Here is a 20,340-nt window from a genome sequence, read left to right on the forward strand (position 1 = left end):
CAGTGAATGCTGCTCAGTGATGAGGGTTGGGCAATACCTGCCCCACCAGGTGAAAGCCTCAACCTCAGCACTAAGGCAGAGCCTGGCTGAGCAGCGTGGGGCTCACTCCCTGAGCCAGACATGGAATGCAGGCTGTTTGCAAGGGCTGTGGGTCCCAGTGCTGCTGTGGGTCCTCATGGCACCCAAGTGGACTAAAGATACATCTAAAGGTTGGGGTACAGCTTCAGCCCCCATAGACAGGGTGCAGCTGGGGGTCACTCTGTGTATGTGTGGGGGGGTCTCATCTTGACTCTTTGGGAGAAAGAGCAAAAAGCCCTGCGAGCAGAGGAGGAAGGCACTTCTCAGGCTGAACCTGTTGCCCCTGTCATGCCCCCTGCCCAGGTGTGCCCTGCAGTGGGTACCCTGCTTAGCAGGCAGCAGAGCACAGCTTCTGGCTATCTGGGATGCAGAGGGCTGCCTTCCTCCATCCCCCGGTGGGCTCAGCTCAGAGCTCCGAGCTCCCAGGTACCTCCAGGGTAATCTGGAGGACGCCGGAGCTCCGCACGAGGGGTGCTCACGGGTACAACGAGCGCAGAAAGGCAGCGAGAAGTGCAGGCTGGCTTCTGAGTCAGCACGGACAGCCCTGGTCCCACCCTCCATCTCGGCTACGGAGTCTCCTCCTCGTCCTTTCCCCCCCCGCCCGCTCTTCCTTCCCCAGGTCCCGAGCGCTGAAACATCCCCCGGACCCGGACCCGGCCTCTCCCTCCTTCCTCCTTTCTCTGAGACTCGATGGGAATCTGAGCCCAGCGACATGGGGCTGCACGACTCCTTGGCGCTGCTGCTCCTTCTGGGGGGTGCCTGGGCTCAGCAGGCTGAAGTCAGCGCCCGTGTCTTCAGGGCTCAGGGTAAGCGGGGCACAGCCCGGAGGAGCGCGGAGCTGCCGAGCTTTGCGATGAGTCGTGCTTGCGGTGCGGGCGCTGATCTTAGAGATCTTTTCCGACGGTAGCGATTCTGTGGTTCTATAATTCTATGGGCTCTGATGAAGCGGATCCGCTTGTTTTGTGCTGGTTCTCCTCCTGTCAGGTGTCCTTGTCAGGGCTGGGATGCAGGGAGGGGATGGCGAGGGTTTGTCTTTGTAAAGGACATCGATCTGGGCACAGACTATTGGGGCGCGTTTTTAGTTTCACTCTGCTCTGCAAAGGTCTTTGTACTGGAACGTGTTGGGAAATGGTGAGTTTCTCTTTGTGGTCGTAGCTGCCATGTCTTGGTTTTGTTTGCTTTTGTTTTAAATGGTTGCTGCAGCTGTCCCTTCTTTAAAATACGAATGGTGGTCTTGCAAGCGTGGATGCAAATAGGAAAGGATGAAAGAATGCACAAATTGGTGTTTTATGGCTATGTGCTCAGACACAGCCTGGCTTACTGTAAATGCCAAAGCAGAACAATCTCAGCCCTACGTGCCTGCTCGCATGTGGGATTAGCAACCCAGCACTGTGCTGCTGGTGTTTGTCCCACAGCTGTGCCGGGGGCTCACTTGAAAGCGGTGCTGTGCCACACTGCTCTGCTTGCCCCCAGACTGCCCCGTGGACCTGTTCTTTGTGTTGGACACCTCTGAAAGTGTCGCCCTGAGGGTGAAGCCCTTCGGGGACCTCGTGGCGCAAGTGAAGGACTTCACCAACCGCTTCATCGATAAGTTGACAGAAAGGTACAGTGCTCATCACTGCCCTTGGGGGGGTCTCTGGGGCTGTGCCAGAGCTGGGTGGGATTCTGGAGGAGAGCAAAGCTGTGGGGGGTACCAGGACACCAGGCCATGTCTCTCCTCTGCACACCTATGGCCACTCTGGTCCCACTCCAGCCATTGCTTAGGTCTCCGTGGGATTCTCTGGTGTTAATTGTGATGATAAAAGGCATCTGTCTCCCAGGCACTGAACCCAGCAGTCCCATGGGACACCACCAACTCTTCACCCAGCAATCTACTCCTAGATGCACCCTCACAGCTACCAGCCCAATCTAACTCAATTTCTAGGTGAAGGGCACCTAGGGGTGTCCAGGGACACCTGAGTTCCCCAGAGCTGGAGGGGCAGGATGCTGGGAAGGGTCACCTCGCATCAGCACCACATCACCACGTGCTTGGGGACGACCAGCCAGACCCCCATCAATGCAGCCTGGCTCTTAAATGAGGTGCCAGGCTTTGTCCTGAGACTCTGCTACATGCCGGCAGATAGACAGATGGGCTTCCTGAGCCCAGCATCTACTGGCCACCCTTGTGCTCTCTATGCACCATGGGGTCATGGCCCTCCATGCTACTACCATGTCTGCAGTATTACATGTAGTACAGTGGGCTTGGGGTGCCTCAGGGATGGGTGGGTGGATGGTGATGCTCAGGGAGCTTTGGGGAAGGTCCTGATGGGAAGGGAGAAGACAGGCTTGGGAAGTGTGCGACTGCACATCTGTTTGGGATTGGCCCCAGCATCCTGAATGTGTCATTTTGGGGGATACTGGTTATGACTTCAAACCCGAGCATGAGGTGCTGTGATACCTCTCTCCCAGGCAGTCACACTGGCAAACAAACCTATGTTGGTGCATGGGAGAAGGCTTCAGCTCCCATCACTCTCTGGATGCAAGCATCCTTCAGGCAGTGACACCCACCTGTTCCCTGAGGCTGAGGGAAAGCAGGGAGCCCTTGCAAAACTTTGGCAGAGGAACTGCAGGCAGCATAGGTGGCAGTGTGGTGGCAATAGGGCCAGGCTGAAGGCACACATCCTGGTGTCCCCATGCAGGTACTTCCGCTGTGACCGCTTTCTGGCATGGAATGCTGGGGCTCTGCACTACAGCGACTCTGTCGTCATCATCAAGGACCTCATTGCTATGCCCAGCGGCAGGGCTGAGCTGAAGAACAGCGTGTCAGCCATCAACTACATTGGGAAGGGCACCCACACTGACTGTGCCATCAAGCAGGGCATCGAGCGGCTGCTTGTCGGGTATGGCAGTGGGGCTGGGGTGAAGAATAGGGTGGTGCTGCACTGAGATGGGTGGTGGTTGGGATGTCCCTGTGCAGGTCTGTCCCTGGTGTGAAGGAAGTCACCTAATCGTAGGGTGGCAGGTTGCTGCTGATCCACCTGTGCTGGGATGAGACAAACCTGCCTGTAGGCTGGGGCACTGGGGCTCTTAAACCCTTGTAGCACTAAATGTAGTGTTTAAATCCTTGCAGCGGCTCCCATCTCAAGGAAAATAAATACCTGATCGTGGTGACTGATGGACACCCTTTGGAGGGGTACAAGGAGCCCTGCGGAGGCCTGGATGATGCTGCTAACGAAGCCAAACATTTGGGGATCAAAGTGTTCTCTGTCGCCATCTCACCCCACCACCTGGTAGGGACCAAGCAGCAGTTCCAGGGCAAGCAGTTCCAGGGCAAGTGCTCCAGCAGCACTTGGTGTAAAGGGGCTCCACTGCCCTGTCTGGAGACAAGTGGTCACACAACAGAATAAGTGTGAAGGAAACACCAAGGGCTGGGGACACACTGAGGGCTGGAGGGAGGGTGTGGGTCCCCATTTTGTCCCCTGGGCACATCCTACATGAGTGCCTGCAGATCTTACTCTGCCTCCCAACCCTAGGACCAACGTCTCAACATCATTGCCACGGACCATGCCTACCGCCGCAACTTCACTGCCACCAGCCTGAAGCCAACCCGGGATCTCGATGTGGAGGAGACCATCAACAACATCATCGAGATGATTGTGAGCACTGCCTGTTCCCCTGCTCAGCCTACCCCTGCCCTGGGCTCCCTGTGCTCTCACAACCCACCTCTCTTTGCTTTTTGCCTTGCAGAAAGACAACATGGAGCAATCGGTGAGTGTTCCCCCACACACCAAGCCCACTCCCTGTGCTCATCCCTACACTGCAGGACTTGGTGGGCCCAACTCTGCCCAGCAATGAGGATGCCCCTGAGCAGAGCATGGTTCTACCACTTCTGATGTTGTTTTTTCCTTTTATCCGGCCAGTGCTGCTCCTTCGAATGCCATGTGAGTCAGGCCCTCAAGGCCTCTGTCCCCCTCCTTGTGCCCCCATCCTGTGTCTTGGTGGCTCCATCTAACCTCCACCTCTCTCCCACAGGCTCCCCGAGGACCCCCAGGACCTCCTGGTGACCCAGGCCATGAGGTGAGGAATCAGCCCTGGCCACACAGCAATGAGTTCAACAGGGATGCTCAAGATCCAGTGGGACATATGTCACTCCTTGACCAAGGAGATGATGGGAACAGCTGTCCCATGTGGCCTCTGTCCTTTGCTCCCCATACCCATGGAGCATTGCCCTGATCACCTCCCTGCTCTTCTTTCAGCCTTATTTTATTCCTGGGGAAGGTGAGCTAACTTTATTTCTGTCCTGTATTTCAGGGAGAAAGAGGAAAGCCAGGTCTTCCTGGTCAGAAGGGAGATGCTGGAGACCCTGTAAGTAGAAAACTCTGGTGGTTTTCAAGAAGCATGGAGATGTGGCACTGAGGGCTGTGGTTTAGTGGGCATGGTGGTGATGGGCCAGAGGATCTTAGTGGTCTTTCTAACCTTAATGATTCTATGATGCTGTGTTTCTAGTGGACTAGGCTTGGTGGCTCTGCCAGAGCTCTCAGGCACATCCCCATTGGCAAGGTGATGGGGAGCTGCACTTGGTGTCAGCACTTCCCATCCCTGCACCATCCCTTGTAGGACACCATCCTGTAACCCTGTACCATCCCATTACCATGGTGGTGTCCTAGCCCACTACTCCTGGAAAGGAATGGTGACACAGAGACATCCCCCCTGCATCTACCCACCCAGCACAGGGTCCCACAAGGCTGCCTTGTTCCTTGCCCCAAGCAGCTGCCCCTCCTGTGGGATGCCTCTCTGACTCATGGGGTGTACCCTGAGCTCTCTCCCAACACCGCAAGCACAGCAGTGTTATGGAGAAACCTTCAGTAAATAAGCTAATTGTACAAGGAAACCATTTTCCTCCTCCCTTTTTTACTAGGTAACGTTTATTTTGGGAGAAACATTTCTCCCACACACGTGTGCAGTTACTCAGCCTTTGTGGACCCAGTTTGGAAACCCCATGGCATGAGCATGTTTTTCCTTCCCTGAGGGTTTTCTTGCCCTTCCATTTCACCCCAAATGATGTGTCCCCATTTCCCTCACCCTTTGGAATGGCTGGGGATGCTGGAGGTCTACCACCCCACAGCATCCTGTGCCACATGAGCAGGCAAGGGAAAAGCAGGGCTAGGGGAGAGGGCTGTGGTAGTGGGGACAAGAAGCATATCCAGCAGAATGTGTCAAGAGACATTACAGAATCATTGACAATGTAAAGTCAGTGCTGTATGGACCTAAATGGGGACTGTCCCCTTAGTGCTGACCTGGCACCAGTGTCTGCCTACATAACACCATGTTTCTGTCTTCCAGGGCAGGCAAGGCGACATGGGGCCCGTTGGCTACCAAGGAATGAAGGTATGTGGGGCTGCAGGGCGGCGGGCACAGTTTCTAGCTGGGGGACAAGATGCTGGTGTCCTCATTCTCTGTTTTCCCTTTTTCTTCTCATTACCAGGGTGACAAAGGAAGTCGAGGAGAAAAGGTGAGGAAAGCGAAGATTTGAGGGGGTCTTGGTGCCCTCTGCTTGGCTGGCAGCTCACTGCCTATGCACCCAACCCTCCTGCCAGCACTGGCGTCTGACAAGGACAGTGGGTCTGAGGGTCCTGACCTCTCTGTTTCCCTTTGCAGGGCTCAAGAGGAGCCAAAGGAGCCAAGGTTAGATTTTGCACAGTTTATTCTTCCCCACTGATGCTTGGGTTGGAAGGGAGGGTGTTTGGAAGTCACTTCCTCATGGTCCCTTATCTGCATTTCAGGGTGAGAAAGGCAAGCGTGGGATTGACGGCATTGATGGCATGAAGGTAAACCTTCCCCCCTGGGGTGTCCTACTCAGCCTGAGGACTCTGGGTGCCACCCAGACACCCTGACAACTATGTTGGGGCCCACAGCAGAAGGCCATGTCCCACATGGTACCCATGTGCAGGGGCATCCACAGGTACTACTTATAGCAGCACTTGTTCTGTCTGTCCCACAGGGAGAAGCTGGATACCCTGGGCTACCTGGCTGCAAAGGCTCGCCTGGATTTGATGTACGTACTCCATGGACAACTCCTGCTTGGGAATACTTGGAAATGCTCATGATGTCCTACGTGGTTCCTGGACGTGTCCCACTCCCCTCCTGGAAGCAGCCCCTGTTGCACTGTGATGTGTGAGAATGCCATGTTTGGCTGGAGGCTGCTCGGTGAGAGGAAGAGTTCAGTGCAAAGCATCAGGCAGCTTCAGGCTGTTGTGCCCAAACAGCCGGAACATATTGAAGGTTTGGATGGCAAAGCTGCCATCCTTGGACTCGCACAGCCCCACAGTGCAAGAGTGCTGTGTCATCCCGTGCCACCCATCCCTCTTGCTCTTCATGCTGAGATGCTGTGGGCCAGGTTGCCAGAATGCTTCCCAAATGCCATTTTCTGCAGGTAATTGTGCTGGGTTTTTTTTTTCTTTTCAACAGGGAGCTCAGGGCCCACCTGGACCAAAGGGTGATCCTGGTGCTTATGGACCTAAGGGAGGAAAGGTGAGCCCACTCCCCAGCCTCGTGGACCTTGGGATCAAGCCCCTACTAGAGTGTGCTGCCCCTTGCCCTCAGTGAGGTCATGGTTGGTGAGATGTGAGCTGTGCACTGCTTGCCCCAGCTCCAGGATGTTCCCAAAACTCTGAGAGGTTCCTGAGAAATGGTGGCTCACATTGGTGGGGTGGTGGAAGGGACTGTGGAGGAAAAGGGAGCTCAGGGAGAGCCAAAGCTTCAGCCACCCACCTCAGCATAGGAACCAAAATCCACCCCTTGGTAATGATGTGTCTTCTTGTGTCCTTGTGAAGGGGGAGCCTGGGGAAGATGGCAAACCTGGCCGGCAGGGCATTCCTGGGAGCCCCGGAGAGAAGGTTGGTGAAGAGCTCACACAAGTCCTATGCAAGGAGGAGAGGTCTCTTCTCCAGCCTCTTCCTCAAAGCAGAGCTTGCCCAAGGCTCTGCTAGCATGCAGGGCTTTGCTTGAAAACCCTCTGACTTGTCTTTGCTTTGTTACAGGGTGCTCCTGGCAACAGGGGAGAGCCTGGCCCCATAGGGGAGACAGGAGATGAGGGCTCCCCAGGTGCAGATGGTCCTCCAGGAGACCGGGTGAGCATGGGCAGGCTGTGGCAGGGCTGGTGGCTGTGGGTGGGTGATGAGGGAGTGTTGTGCAGTGCTGGGAGGGGTCCTATATCTGTGTTCCCACAATCTTCTTGCAGGGCAGCAATGGAGAAAGAGGACCCCCAGGCTCACCAGGTGACCGTGGGCCACGAGGAGATCTGGTAACTACATCCATGGGGAGCCTGTTGGTATCTGCTTGCAAATGGTTGCATATTGGGCAGCTGGGGCTGAAAATGGGTGGGCAGTCAGCAAGCTTGGCTCATGCACCTCCCTGCCCAATGGGCACCTGTCACATCCTGCCTTGGCAATCACACCTTCACACTGATGGGTTCTCAGCAATCAGACAAACCTCAGACAAGGGCATGCCCAGAGATAATAAACCAGTTGGTGAGAGCAAATGAGTAGGGTGTCCTCCTTGGGGAGCGGTGGGGTTCTGCAGACAGACAGAGCTCAGTAAGGAGGGCACAGTGGTAGGCAGGCACCTGGGGGAGGAGAAAACCTCCCTCCCCTTGCAGGAGTGAGTGGGAGTCAATAGGAAATTATTTGTTGGGACTGTCAGGGGTGAATCACCTGCTGCAAGCATGGGGTGAATGAGGCCAGGACAAGTGGACAAACACATGGCCAATAGCACAGGTGCCTGCATGCCCCTCTGTTTCTGATGTCCTCTGTATGTGTTTTCAGGGAGAGCCTGGACCACCTGGTGACCAAGGGCGGGAAGGACCTCTTGGACCACCTGGAGACCAGGTAAGACTTTGGATTAACCTTCTGAGTCACGTGTGGAAGTTCATGGTGTGGCAGGAAGCCTGTGCTCAAGGGCTGAAATGATGCCACAACATCTTGGAGCAGCAAGATCTTAGCATGTTCCAGATCAGGCAGCAAAGCCAGTGCAAAGGGGCAGTGATTTCTAGGAGAACTCAGAATGTGAGCAGGGCTAGAAAATGGAGACTTGGCTGCTGGGCTGAGGACAGAAAGACCTCCACGTCATTTCCCAGCCCTGTGGAAACAGATGTCAACACGTCTCGCAGGCAGATCTGGAAACCAGCAAGTATGAGCTGCAGCAGTGCACAAAATGTTCAGGCCTGGGGCCAGACACTGTTCGCCTTGATCATGGGAGTCAATGAGATGTCTTGTGAGAGCAAGGACAGCCTAACAAGGCCTCAGCAGTGGCCTGACACCCCTGGCATCTGCAGATGGTCTGTCCCAAAGCCAGTTGCTTCTCAAATCTGCCCATTGTGAGGCCCAGTCCTCCTACTATGAGCCCCGTTCTTCATGTGCCTTCAAGAAACTGATCTCAGATCTGCTGTCTTTCTGGAGCACAAAGCTGGATTCCTTCAGCTGAAGGAAGGCTTTTATCCCTTCACACAGTTTTATCCCTCACACAGTTAGAGGTTCTTTCCTCTCAAGGTCATACCCAGCTCCCACTCAACTCCTCTGGAGCCGCTGGGTTAATCCTCAGTGGAGATAGCACTGTTGGCAATAACCAGCATGGCCTTCCCACCTGAGTAAGCACGCTTTGATATCACCCTTGGATGAAGCTCTGTTGCACAGCTCTCCTCCTATTCCTTTAATCATCAGAGCTTCAACAGAGCTCAAGATATAGGAAAGCACTGAGATAAATTTTCTCACACCATTGGAAGAGGACTTTCCTGAAGGGTGAGGAATGAAGACACTAGTCTTCATTCTAGTGTGAGCTTTGGAACTCCTTCAAGGTCAACTCACTGTTGAAGAGCCCTGTAGGAGATGTGGAGTGTGGGACAGACAGAAAGGGGCTGAGCACCACTGTGGCAGACCTGCCCCATACTTAGACTCCCATGCTAGGGTTGGGCTTGCCCAGAGTCAGTCTGCCCTCAAACCTGCCTTGTGCTGGTGAAAAGCAACAAATTTGCACTGCATTGTACAGATATTTCTGTTCTTAACTGAGCTAATCAGCTCTGGCCACAGTCAAAGAGTATCAGACAACATCCAGCTTGTTGGACATGACCATGGTGGGAGGTGCCACTGGTCACAGGGCGGTTATTTGGATGTGTGCATATCATGGGCTGGTGCTATGGGTTGACACCAGTGAAGGAAGAAGGTCCAGAGCTGCTTTCCTTTTATAGAGTCTCATTCCAGTTTCAAGGCAGGACTGGGCAGGATAAGATAGAATTCAGGTAGAGGAATTTGACCTAAGCCTGGGAGCCAAAGCTGTATAAGCATAACAGGAAGAAGGATCTTCCCCAGCCTGCCTTAACTGGCAGAAAGGAGAGGAGGCTGTCACCAAGCTTATGGGGTATCCATCTTCCCTTCCCAGGAGCAGTGAGTTCATTCCCTGTCACAGAGGGAAGTGCTACAGCACTGATGCCTCCCCAGAGCAGTAGCTGCCCTAGTATCCCAGTCACTGTAGGGAGATTTAAAAAGCGGTTGTAAAGTTAAGATTTTTTTATTATTATCCTTTTCCATAAACTGAGGGAAAATGTTTTTGCTTGACCAAATTAAAAATAAATGCGTAATTGGGCTTGGGCAAGGGAAGAACTTAGGCAAACACTAGTGCTTTTCAAGCCATGTTATCTGCAAGCTCTGGCTCTTTGAGCACATTTATCTTGGCAAGGAGGGGGAGTTCCTGCTAACCTGTGACTGTTTCACCCTCCCTTCTGTCTGCAAGAGAAGCTGAAGGTCAGCGTGCTCATCCCCTGATTCTCTGGGCTGCTTTGGTGGTCCATCTCCATGTGGCTCTGGTGCCCATCCCTCCTACAGTTCTTGTTGCATATAGAAGGAAGATAGGTCAGGAAACTGCTAGGGACTTCACAACTCAAGATCCTACATCTTCACAAACCCCATCAGGGCTGCAAAGGGTTTTAACTTGTTTGTTACAGTGAAGGCACCTATGACCAGTGTGAGTCAGGCGCGTCTGGAATTCAACTTTGGCTGATACGAATGGTCATAAGATTCAGTCCCTCCTTCCCAGCTTTCTCTCTTTTGGGCTCTTATGCAGAAATAAGGGTCACACGCCTCTAAGCAGGCTCTTCTCCACACTGCACAATTTTGGTGTTCTCTGCCATCTGTGTGCCTTTCCCTGGAAGAAGAGTGTGTGAAGTGGAGCTGCAAGGACAGCTGGAGGGAACTAAAGCTTCCTCAGCTTGTGGGTGGTGAGAGACAGCAGCTGCAAAGCTGCGCTAAGCTGTGCAACACGTGAAGACAGCTCCCATTCCCCCACATCTCACCAGCACAGACCATCTCAAAAACCCCAACCCACCTTCTTCCTGCCTCCTTTCCTCGTGCCTCTTGTCTCTGAACATTGCTGGCCAGCCCTGCTGACCAGTGGCCGCTGCCCAGATGGATATGGCACATCCACTATGAAATGAAGGAACCAGCCCCTCCAAGGAGGGGTTCATGTGACAGCTCTTTGTGTTCTCCTAGGGTGAGCCTGGACCCCCAGGACCAAAGGGCTACAGAGGAGATGATGGCCCCCGTGGCAATGAGGTCAGTGCTACTTCATCCTCGTATCTTCCTGGGAGGAGGGAATTGAGGGAAGACCAAGAGATGCTGCCCATTAAGACTGTCCACAAATCCCATAGGTCTTGGAAACCCTTTTTGGGGTACAAAGTGAGGTGTCAGCTTTCCTGGCAGACATTTCAAGGCATTTTTGGTGGATCCTTTGGTGGATGCTATGAATACCTTTTTCCCTGTCTCCTAGAGAGGGTATAACTGTACCACAAGTGATGTGGCTTCACCTTGCAGTTTGTCCTTCCTCTGGCAGAAGCTAGGGGAGCAAAGTATCTCCTGTGGCAGGCTTAAGTAACCCTTGCCTGCTTCTCCTGAATGAAAGGGGCTTCTTTCTAGCTTCCAGGTGTGTTCTCAGAGCTGGTATTAGGTAGGAAGCAAGGGACCAGAGCACTGCGGTGAGCCTCAGAAGGCACCATCTTCCCAGCTTGATGGATGGCACACAGTGCTTGACTCTTCTTTCTGATCCTTCCAGGGCCCCAAGGGATCACCTGGAGCACCTGGGTTGCCTGGAGAACCTGGCCTAATGGGAGAAAGGGTGAGTAGTGTTTATGGAGACTGCACGCAATGTGGGAAGGATCTACAGCTGGCTGCTTGGTCCAGGTCAGGGAGAAAAGAAATGGTTCTCATAAACAGCTGAAATATGGTGGGAAAACTTGAAAGCAGCTTTTTTTTGAGCATGCATCCACTTTGCAGGCTCAGAGAGCCCTGTCTTAGAATGTACTTTCAGCAGTGGAGGTAATATTGCCCAGTGTTCCCAGCTTGTGCCCATATCCCTGATCTCTGAGAAGCACAGTGTCACCATCAGAACTTTTGGGGCTTGTTCCATCTCACTCTTTTCCATTTTCCTCTTATAATAAAGAATGAGAGGTGGCCTTCAAGAGGGGTACAGGCAACTCATGTCCCAGTGCTCCCTGTGCTTTATAAAGTGCTACAAAGGGAGCAGCATTCTCTGGGTATGCAGCTGGGGGGAGTGGGAGTGGGCATGGTAAGTTGGGGGACTCAGCAAGATTGGTCTCTGTCCCAGGGAAGAAGTAGTAAAAACAGTATTCAGCTGGATATAGCATAGAAGAATACAATAACTGTTCTAAACACAGCTCTGCAAGTAGAGCAAGGAAGGATGTTGCTTCCTCTTGGTGGCTGCAGAGGAAGGCAAGATCCTTCCCCATGCTATCTGAGAACTCTGCTTGTCATTGTCTCCTCCACTTCTCTCTTCCTTTCCAGGGTGAGGATGGTCCTCCTGGTAATGGCACGATTGGATTCCCAGGTGCCCCTGTAAGTTCAGTCTGCTGCTTTGAAATCATAAGACCATTACTGATGCTTATCTGACTTAACACACTTCCTTTTCTTCATTCCCAGGGTCCGCAAGGAGACAGAGGGGACCCTGGCATTAATGTAAGTGTGTTGTTTCCTTCAGTACCAACAGAGAACTCCCTGGCCAGTGTCTTCTGGTGTTACTTTGGCTTGTAGAGCCTCTCTGTCTATTGTATGGTAAAATGGACTCCCTGAAACAGCCTGATCACTCAGAACCCAGTTTATCTTATTCACAGACCTCCCTACCTCCCTCCTCTACTTCTCATAGAAGTGTCCTGCCTTTGTGCAACACCCAAGGATGGCAGAGTGCTCTCAAATGTAGGTCCAAAGCCAACATTTGGTGTTGGAGGAACCAGCTGGAGGGAACTGGACAGTGACTATAACAGGGAAAGCCAACTAAGGAGATGTACCCCTCAATAACATTGACATGTAGTGCTAGGAATCTTATAGATAGCTCTCTGTCTCCTCTCCAAGCCAACTTTCATAAGGTCTATGCATGAACCTCACCACACTATCAACATCCTCTCTGTTACTTTTCAGGGAACAAAAGGATATGTTGGTCCTAAAGGTGATGAAGGAGAAGCTGGAGACCCTGGCAACGATGTGAGTAATCTCTATAAAGCTGCATGACTTTTCTCTTTGGGGTTAGTGTGGGAGTGTGGAGCTGGATCTAGTACTATGCTGCCCTTGGGTCAGAGCCCATCAGCTTTTGTGAGCCTGCAAGTGCCCATTGCAGCTGTTCACTATCTAGATGTTCACCTGAGATTCTACAGCTTAAGGTTAGCAAACCTCCAGCTCTGTTAGGCTGAGGTTGGGTATTATCTCCATGTGGTGCTGTATGCTTCCTGTCAGCATCAAAGTTTGCTCGAAGAGACACTGGGAATTCTCCCTCCACAGGAGAGGACAAACTTTGTGAATTTTCTTTTTGTTTCATCTCCAGAACCCAACTGCTGGTCCCAGTGGCATCAAAGGAGCAAAGGGCCACAGGGGTCCTGAAGGCCGCCCGGTAAGTAAGGGCTCCAGAAGGATTTGCACCAACCAGATGAGAGATGGAAAGCCAAACAACCTTTCCAACCTCTACATTGCATTATGAGTTCTTGCTCTTCTAAATGCTCTCTCAACACTTCTGTTTGTCAGGGACCACCTGGACCTGTGGGGCCGCCAGGACCAGATGTGAGTATGACAGGATCAAGGCACTGCTTGCTCACTTGGTCTTTGCTTCTGGGAGTTGCTGCTGGGAGGCTCATGCTCGTGGGCTGGGTGATACCTGCCCCATTACTGCCCCGCTGAGTCTTGCTGGCCAGGTTTCCTTCCTTCATGTCGGGCCATCACCAGCAAGCCCCCTGTGCAGTGTGAAAACTTAGCTCTCACATAAGTGGGAAGACCATGATATTATCCCCAGACTGGCCCCTCCTCTTTGCTTTGCTGGCTTCTTGATTAATTTGCCCACCAACCAGGGGATCAGGACATGTCCTGACCATGGGTCACAAAGACTCAAGGCTTCCCCGTTTTGTGGTAAGCTTGTGATAAAAGCAACAAAGAGAGGAAAGTTTCTGCCAGCTGGGTGGTGGTGAGACGGGGCTTTCCATGCAGCCTCTTCTACACGGTCAGTGTAATGGGTGCTCTTCACTGCTGGCAAAGCCTAGCCCTGGCCTCCTCCAAGGGAAGCAGCCCCAACTGTGCATCACTTATTTCCAGATCAAAATCTGTTTTGAAGGCTCAAAAAGCAGCAGGAAGGGTGGTGGGTAGCAGCACTTGGGAGCGAGGCAGCTACCACTGCTGATGTCCATAGAGTTTCTTCATCTCTGGTTTCAGGAATGTGAAATCTTGGACATCATCATGAAGATGTGCTGTAAGTATCCTTCAATTTCTTGTCCTCTGCTTGGCTCCATGTGGAGTGGGGTGGCTGCACCTTGGCACCCCTGGTAATGAAGCGCTGCAACAGCACAGGGTGCTTAGGGAGTCTGAATGTGAGCTTCACAATTAGCAATTTAGTTAATCTCTCCAGGATTAGCTTTTTTATTTAAATAAGAAACCCATAGCGTGTTTGGAGATAGAGCTCTGCCACACACATTGCTTTAGTTCAGGGCACTGTGATCTAAAAGAGAGAGATCTGGATATATCAACCAGGAGGGAAACCTCCACAAATGAGCAGGAGCTTGAATCATCCAGGTCTGGTGTCGCTATGTTTGCAGAAACACAGACTTGCTGTCTGTGTTGTATGAAAACCTCCATCTGCAGCAATTTAATGCTCTCTCTTTCTCTCCCTTCTCCTCTAGCATGCTGTGGTGAGTGTTACTTGGCAAAATCACTCTGCAAGTGTTTGCTAATGCTTCTCCCTCTTTCCCCCTCCTTCTTCCTACTCCTCGCCTTCCACTTGGTTTGCAGTCCAAAAGCCTTAAGCAAGGACTGAGAGTACATTATGTCCTTCAGTTGTGGGCAAGAGGGGAGCAAGCTGAGTCAGCCTCCTCCAGCCCACCAGTGTCACCTCCATCCTCCTGGGCTGGGCAAATGGAAGAAGTGAGGAGGCTTCTGAGGAAACAGATTTTTGGAAATAGTTACTGACTGTTTGGTGGGTACTCACAGCTTGGCAATGTTACATGACTTATAAGGGGTGCTGAGAAAAAATGTACAGGGAAAAAAATATTAAGCTGGTTCTTAAAGCTCCTGTGTGGCTGTTTTGCTGCTGAATTTTACACTGTGCTTTGCAGTCCTTCCACCCAGACTAACAGCAAACACCAGCTGATTGCTTGGGTATGCCTCCCTGCAAAGCATGTTGCTCTGAGAGCAGCTAGGATAGCAAAGGCAAGCCTCACCACACGTGTGCTTTACTGCAGAGTGCACTTGTGGTCCTGTCGACCTCCTCTTCGTGTTGGACAGCTCGGAGAGTATTGGCCTGCAGAACTTCCAGATTGCCAAGGATTTCATCATCAAAGTCATTGACCGCCTAAGCAAAGACGAGCGTGTGAAGGTGAGATTTCCTTCAGGTGCCAGGATACATTTATTTTCAGTCAGTTTCCTGCTCTCTCCCTTGTTCCAATGAGTATTTCAGGTGGCTGGAGCAGTGTCTTCCCAAGGCCCCTGTCAGCCTGCCCCCAGGGAGCCTTGTCTGCTCCCAAACCTTAGTTAAGTTTACCAGTTAAGTGCACTGCAGAGAGAGAGATTTGCAGCACAGAAGAGCAGTGTTCTTCAAGTCCTTCTGTTTGAAGGGCAATAAAAATATTTACTCTCTGAACTCTTCCCTGGTAACATGCTCTGCATGGGAAATTCCACTTATCCCTCTGCTGCGGAAGAGATGTTTGAAGTTCAGACTTTCTGTAAGATGTAACTCAACATGGGCTGTAAAGACATGAGGACCTGCTGTTGGACATGACTGTGGACATGCACAGGTCTTTGGCTGATAAAGTGCCAGTAAATAGCCTGGAAGACTAGAGTTGGGCAATAAAATTAAGAAGAAGAGCATGTTTTATTTAGAACATCTGTTCCTAACCACCCAATGGTTTATGTTGAGAGCGCTGAAGTGGGAAACCTGAGTTTGGGTCTTGTTTCACTGGGCTTGCCTGCATCCACTCCTGTTGGAATAATACCACCACCAAGGTGCAGCTGCATTGCCTGCCATTAAGATGTCCAGGATGAAACCTCTAGGAGTTTCCTGAACTCTTCAGATCCCCTGGAGGTTCCTGGCTGTAACTGGCTTCTTTTCTTCTCCAACAGTTTGAGCCTGGGGAATCCCGAGTGGGCGTTGTGCAGTACAGCCACAACAACACGCAGGAGCTGGTGGCTATGGGGGATGCCAACATAGACAACATTGGGGCACTCAAACAGTGAGTCTGCAGGGTCTCAGCACATGGTGCAAAGACCTGACCGAGCACACCCTACTCATGTCCTGTCCTCCATCTCTAGACCAGCAGCTTCCACAAATGCTAGGATGCTAAATGCGATGAAAAGTCTCTTGGTGGCTTTGTGGGTGGTACTGAGACCAAGGAACTTGCGTAAAACTCTGTGCAAGCAGGATTTTGCCCTGCCTTGCAAGCATGCTCATGTGTCAGTGAGATCATAGAATCATAGAATTACCTGTGTTGAAAGGGACCTCAAGGATCATGAAGTTCCAACCCCCCTGCCTGGCAGGGCCACCGAACTACCACAATTACTAGATCAGGTTGCCCAGGGCCCCATCCAACCTGGCCTTGAACACCTCCAAGGACAGGGCATATCAGGGCTTGCTCACGGGGCTTTCAGGCTCTCTGGTGTCTGCTTGCAGGGCAGTCAAGAATCTGAAATGGATCGCTGGGGGCACCCACACAGGAGAAGCCCTGCAGTTCAGCAAGGAAAACCTACTGCGGAGATTCACCTCCAGCAATAACGTGGCCATCGTCATCACAGACGGACGCTCTGACACACTGCGGGACCGTACCCCTCTGACATCTCTGTGCGAGGTCACCCCGGTAAGGGCATGGTGGCACAGGGAGGCTAGCAGGGAATGGATATGGAATGATGGTCAATTGGAGTAGTGCAGGATCCCCAGAGGCCTTCATGTTCTTGCTTTCCAAGACCCGAGCCCCTATTACTGGAAGCTCTCTTATGCAGTGGCAGGTAGTCAAGCTAATGAATGAATCAGGTGCCACTGAAGCACTTTAACTTTTCTACAGGTGGTTTCCCTTGGAATAGGCGACATTTTCCGGAACAACCCAAACCCAGACCAACTGAATGACATCGCTTGTTTAGGCATGCCAAGGAGACAAGGGCTGTCCATTCAGAGGGACAACTACGCCGAGCTCCTAGATGACTCCTTCTTGCAGAACATCACCTCATACGTCTGCCGAGGTAAGTGAAAAGCTTCTATGGGGGCACCTGGATCTACGTGAGGTCCTGGCTTCAGGATGTAAACCCGGGTCTTAGTCCTTACCCCTAGAAAGTTGCCAGTGCAGCATAGCTCTGGCTGGTGGCAATAAGGGCCGTAGTAAGGATTGTAGCAGCCAAAGGGTGAGGGATGCAAACTGCTCTCCACATGTAGCCCTGGTCATGCTCTTAAGTTGTGCTCAGGTATTGAGGGAAGAGAGCAATATTCACAGTTCAGTCGATGAGCAACAAGGATGTCTTATGACTCAGAACATCCTGCAGCAATGCCCAGGTCCTAACCCACTGCAGGATATCTCTGCCCCCGGAATTTTCAAGCACGTGTTCTGTGCTCTTTGGTGTGTGCTTATAAATGTTGCATGGCAACTTGTGTGAAGAGGCTACAGCCAAAGTGAGCATTTATCCCCACTGTGGCTCTGTGGGAAGCTGTGCTACGCTACAGAAGCAGTTTTCCTTGGTGAGTTGGTGATGTTACTCTTTTTGATTTTCTTAACAGAGAAGAAATGTCCGGATTATACCTGCCCAAGTGAGTACCTGCTCCTGTTGTCATAATACACACAAAGGGGCTGTGAATGCTGTGGTGAGGGAAGTGGTAGTTGCTGTGTGGAGTGACATAGAGATGGAGATATCCCACAGCAGGGAGGCTCCTGAGCTCTGCTGCTGGTCTAGGGAAGGAGCAAACCTGGAATCTCTCATGTACACCCCAGCTCAAAGCATTTGGGGGATAGGAGCGAGAAGAGGCTGGACAGTGGCTTCTCTAGTTCCTTAGGAGTCTGTGCCAGATATAGTCCATGTAGGCTTTAGATGAGACAAATGAGATTGGTTGTGATGTGGGGGGAGGGCCAAGCAGCACTGTGGCAGGATATCTGAGAAAAGTGGTTGAAAAGCAAGGAATTTAAACAGATCCATTTTGATGTCAGAAGAGTATACAATCATTAGACTCATGGAAATAGGCCAGTCTGGGAAGATGTAATGATTCCCCAGACAAAAAAGGACAGTGTAAGTCAAGGAAAACACCCACTGCATTAAGTAACAGAAGTCATAGACTAAATAAAAGAAAGAATGAAAGGGTAAAAGGACGCATGTAGGATAGCACTGGAGTAGGGGAAACCAAAGCAGCTAACCCATAAAGAGTGGGGATTTCCTAAGCCTAACAAAGCAGGAAGCATGCGAGACAGCTGGTGAATTCACCAGCTTCCCATGGAAAGCAGAAGGTAAAAAAAAAAGCAGTGTAACGAGCCCTGGGTCTGTCCTCTTGCAGTCACTTTTGCCAACCCGGCAGACATCATGCTGCTGGTGGACAGCTCCACCAGCGTGGGCAGCAAGAACTTTGACACCACCAAGAGCTTTGTGAAGCGGCTTGCAGAGCGGTTCCTTGAGGCCAGCAAGCCTGCCGAAGACTCTGTGCGTGTCTCAGTGGTCCAGTACAGTGGCAGAAACCAGCAGAAGGTCGAAGTCCCATTTCAGCGCAACTACACGGTCATCGCCAAGGCTGTTGACAACATGGAGTTCATGAACGAAGCCACAGATGTCAATGCCGCCCTGCAATACATCACGGGGCTGTACCAGCGGTCCTCTCGTGCTGGGGCAAAGAAGAAGGTGCTGGTGTTTTCTGATGGCAACTCGCAGGGGATCACCGCAAGGGCCATTGAGAGGACTGTGCAGGAAGTTCAGCAGGCTGGTATTGAGGTCTACGTGCTGGCAGTGGGCAGCCAAGTCAACGAGCCCAATGTCCGAGTCCTGGTAACAGGGAAGAGTGCAAACTATGACGTTGTCTACGGGGAGCGTCACCTGTTCCGTGTGCCTGATTACACCTCTCTGCTGCGTGGCGTCTTCTACCAAACTGTCTCTAGGAAGATAGCTGTTGACTGAGCACTCGAGTGGGTTTCTACCCAGACCACTCCGGCTCTTCTCTCACCTAAAAATGAAAAATGACAAGACAAAAAAAATTAACAGTATTCTTGACCAGCCTGAGGAACTTGCATCTATACAGAAAGCCATAGTGCAACAGCCTGTCTGTGCACAGTCTCCTTCCTTCTCCACCTTCTTCTCCATCTGCATCTCTGCCCTCCTAGCTTTGAGCCTCCCACCCCTGCCCTGTGACTGCCTCTCACTAACTCTCTGCAGCAGGCAAGCATAAGTACACCTAGCAGTAACCCTCCTGAACACCAAAAGCAATCTCATCTCTCTGGTTTTTTGCCAAGAAAGAACCAGGATGAGGAATGTTGTACCACTAAGGACTTGCTCAGTCCCACAAGGTTGATTATAGCCTTTTTAGATATAGTTTTTTTCCTTTATTTGCCTCTTTCATTCATACATCAGCTGAGCACTTTCCCAGCTGACAGTGGTCCTAACCCAATGCGTTTCAGTAAGTTTTGAGAGAGGATCATTGTCATGGCTGGCAAGTTTGGTTCATGTCTCCCATGCTGGTGGGAAGAGATGGACTTATTATCTGAACCACCTGTGCACCAGGCAGAGCTGGAAGCATCTCCAGCCTCCTGTGCAGTGCGATGGACCACTGACTTCCCAGTGCTGGGTTGGAGGTGGGTGGTGGAGCACACCTCAGCGCTGACATTCCCATCCAGAGCAGGGGGCTGGGTGCTGACCAAGGAGAGGTGGCCAACAGCAACTGGGGAGGGGGGAACATGAGAAGAAGTTGCACTCTTTCATTAACTGATTTAGTGGTCCTACAGTGAAACCAGGAACCTCATACGTAACCTGATGACTTGCCTTATGGTCCAAACACCATGCTGGAAAATCTCTCTGAGCCCAGTTAGTGGTTTTTTGTTGTGTTTTGTTTTTGTTTTTTTTTTTCTTTTCATAAGTGTCAAGCTGTCTGTTTCCCAGTGAGCTCTCTGGGAGTATTGTTTCTACCAGACTATCTAGGAGTTGGACACCTAGGCCTACTAACTCTACTATATATTGAATTAGGGCCTATTCCGCAGCACAGCCACGTCAATAGAAAGGCTGCCATTATCTGCCAGGGGCTTTGAATCACACCCTGCAGATATCAAAGGTGCTATCACTACGTGGGTGATGTGGGCCCTTGGTGTTTACACTTTTGTTTCCAGGACCACACTGAAGATGTGGTTTGGCTGGGTGAGATTTTGTTCAGTGCTTCCATTGGTGCTCTTGCTATGAATTCATGCGCTTCTGAGAAAGCAACAGTGATTTCCAGGTATCACCATCACCCCAAACTATTTTGTATCCAGAAGTTACCTTTATTTTATGCCTGTGTTTTACTAAAAGTTGTCCACTTCCGAAATTTGTCAAATAAATTGTTTTCCACAGTCTCGTTGGAAGCTTGTCTCTCTTGAGCAGCTGAAAAGTGAAATATGGGATATTAGGATCTTGGGAGGACTTCAGCGGGACTCAACCAGCTTTACCAGGCAGGCTGCTACCTAGGTATTTATTTTACAGCCTAAGGCAGCTCTGAAAGATGCCTGTCTTTAGGAATGGCTGCATGCCCCGGGGGCTTGCTGTGACCTTT

At 51.6% G+C, this 20,340-nt stretch overlaps 1 protein-coding gene across 1 annotated transcript; it reads left to right on the top strand.

Moving 5' to 3' along the window:
* Positions 1-301: 301 nt before the first annotated feature.
* On the top strand, positions 302-20,140 carry COL6A1 (collagen type VI alpha 1 chain). The gene is made up of 34 exons (XM_015867694.3): positions 302-884; positions 1,552-1,681; positions 2,757-2,957; positions 3,188-3,347; positions 3,591-3,713; positions 3,805-3,825; positions 3,978-3,998; positions 4,090-4,134; positions 4,369-4,422; positions 5,401-5,445; positions 5,543-5,569; positions 5,716-5,742; positions 5,841-5,885; positions 6,059-6,112; positions 6,526-6,588; positions 6,891-6,953; positions 7,098-7,187; positions 7,298-7,360; positions 7,881-7,943; positions 10,596-10,658; positions 11,155-11,217; positions 11,904-11,954; positions 12,039-12,074; positions 12,534-12,596; positions 12,934-12,999; positions 13,131-13,166; positions 13,809-13,845; positions 14,273-14,281; positions 14,831-14,964; positions 15,708-15,817; positions 16,255-16,438; positions 16,643-16,817; positions 17,347-17,376; positions 18,112-20,140. Exons 1-34 carry the CDS (start codon positions 791-793, stop codon positions 18,720-18,722), a joined length of 3,057 nt encoding a protein of 1,018 aa, XP_015723180.1. The 5' UTR covers positions 302-790; the 3' UTR covers positions 18,723-20,140.
* The last annotated feature ends 200 nt before the right edge of the window (positions 20,141-20,340 follow it).

Source organism: Coturnix japonica, chromosome 7 (genome assembly GCF_054131305.1).
Source record: "Coturnix japonica strain WE chromosome 7, WE-NBRP24, whole genome shotgun sequence".
Classification (NCBI taxonomy): Eukaryota; Metazoa; Chordata; class Aves; order Galliformes; family Phasianidae; genus Coturnix; species Coturnix japonica.

What these genes read in the sequence shown, in the direction of transcription:
- COL6A1 (XM_015867694.3), top strand. Translation starts at nt 791, where the DNA reads ATGGGGCTGCACGACTCCTTGGCGCTGCTGCTCCTTCTGGGGGGTGCC. An exon ending in CTGGCCTAATGGGAGAAAGG is followed by an intron (nt 11,218 to 11,903) that starts GTGAGTAGTGTT and finishes CTTCCTTTCCAG; the next exon opens with GGTGAGGATGGTCCTCCTGG. An exon ending in CACCTCATACGTCTGCCGAG is followed by an intron (nt 16,818 to 17,346) that starts GTAAGTGAAAAG and finishes TTTTCTTAACAG; the next exon opens with AGAAGAAATGTCCGGATTAT.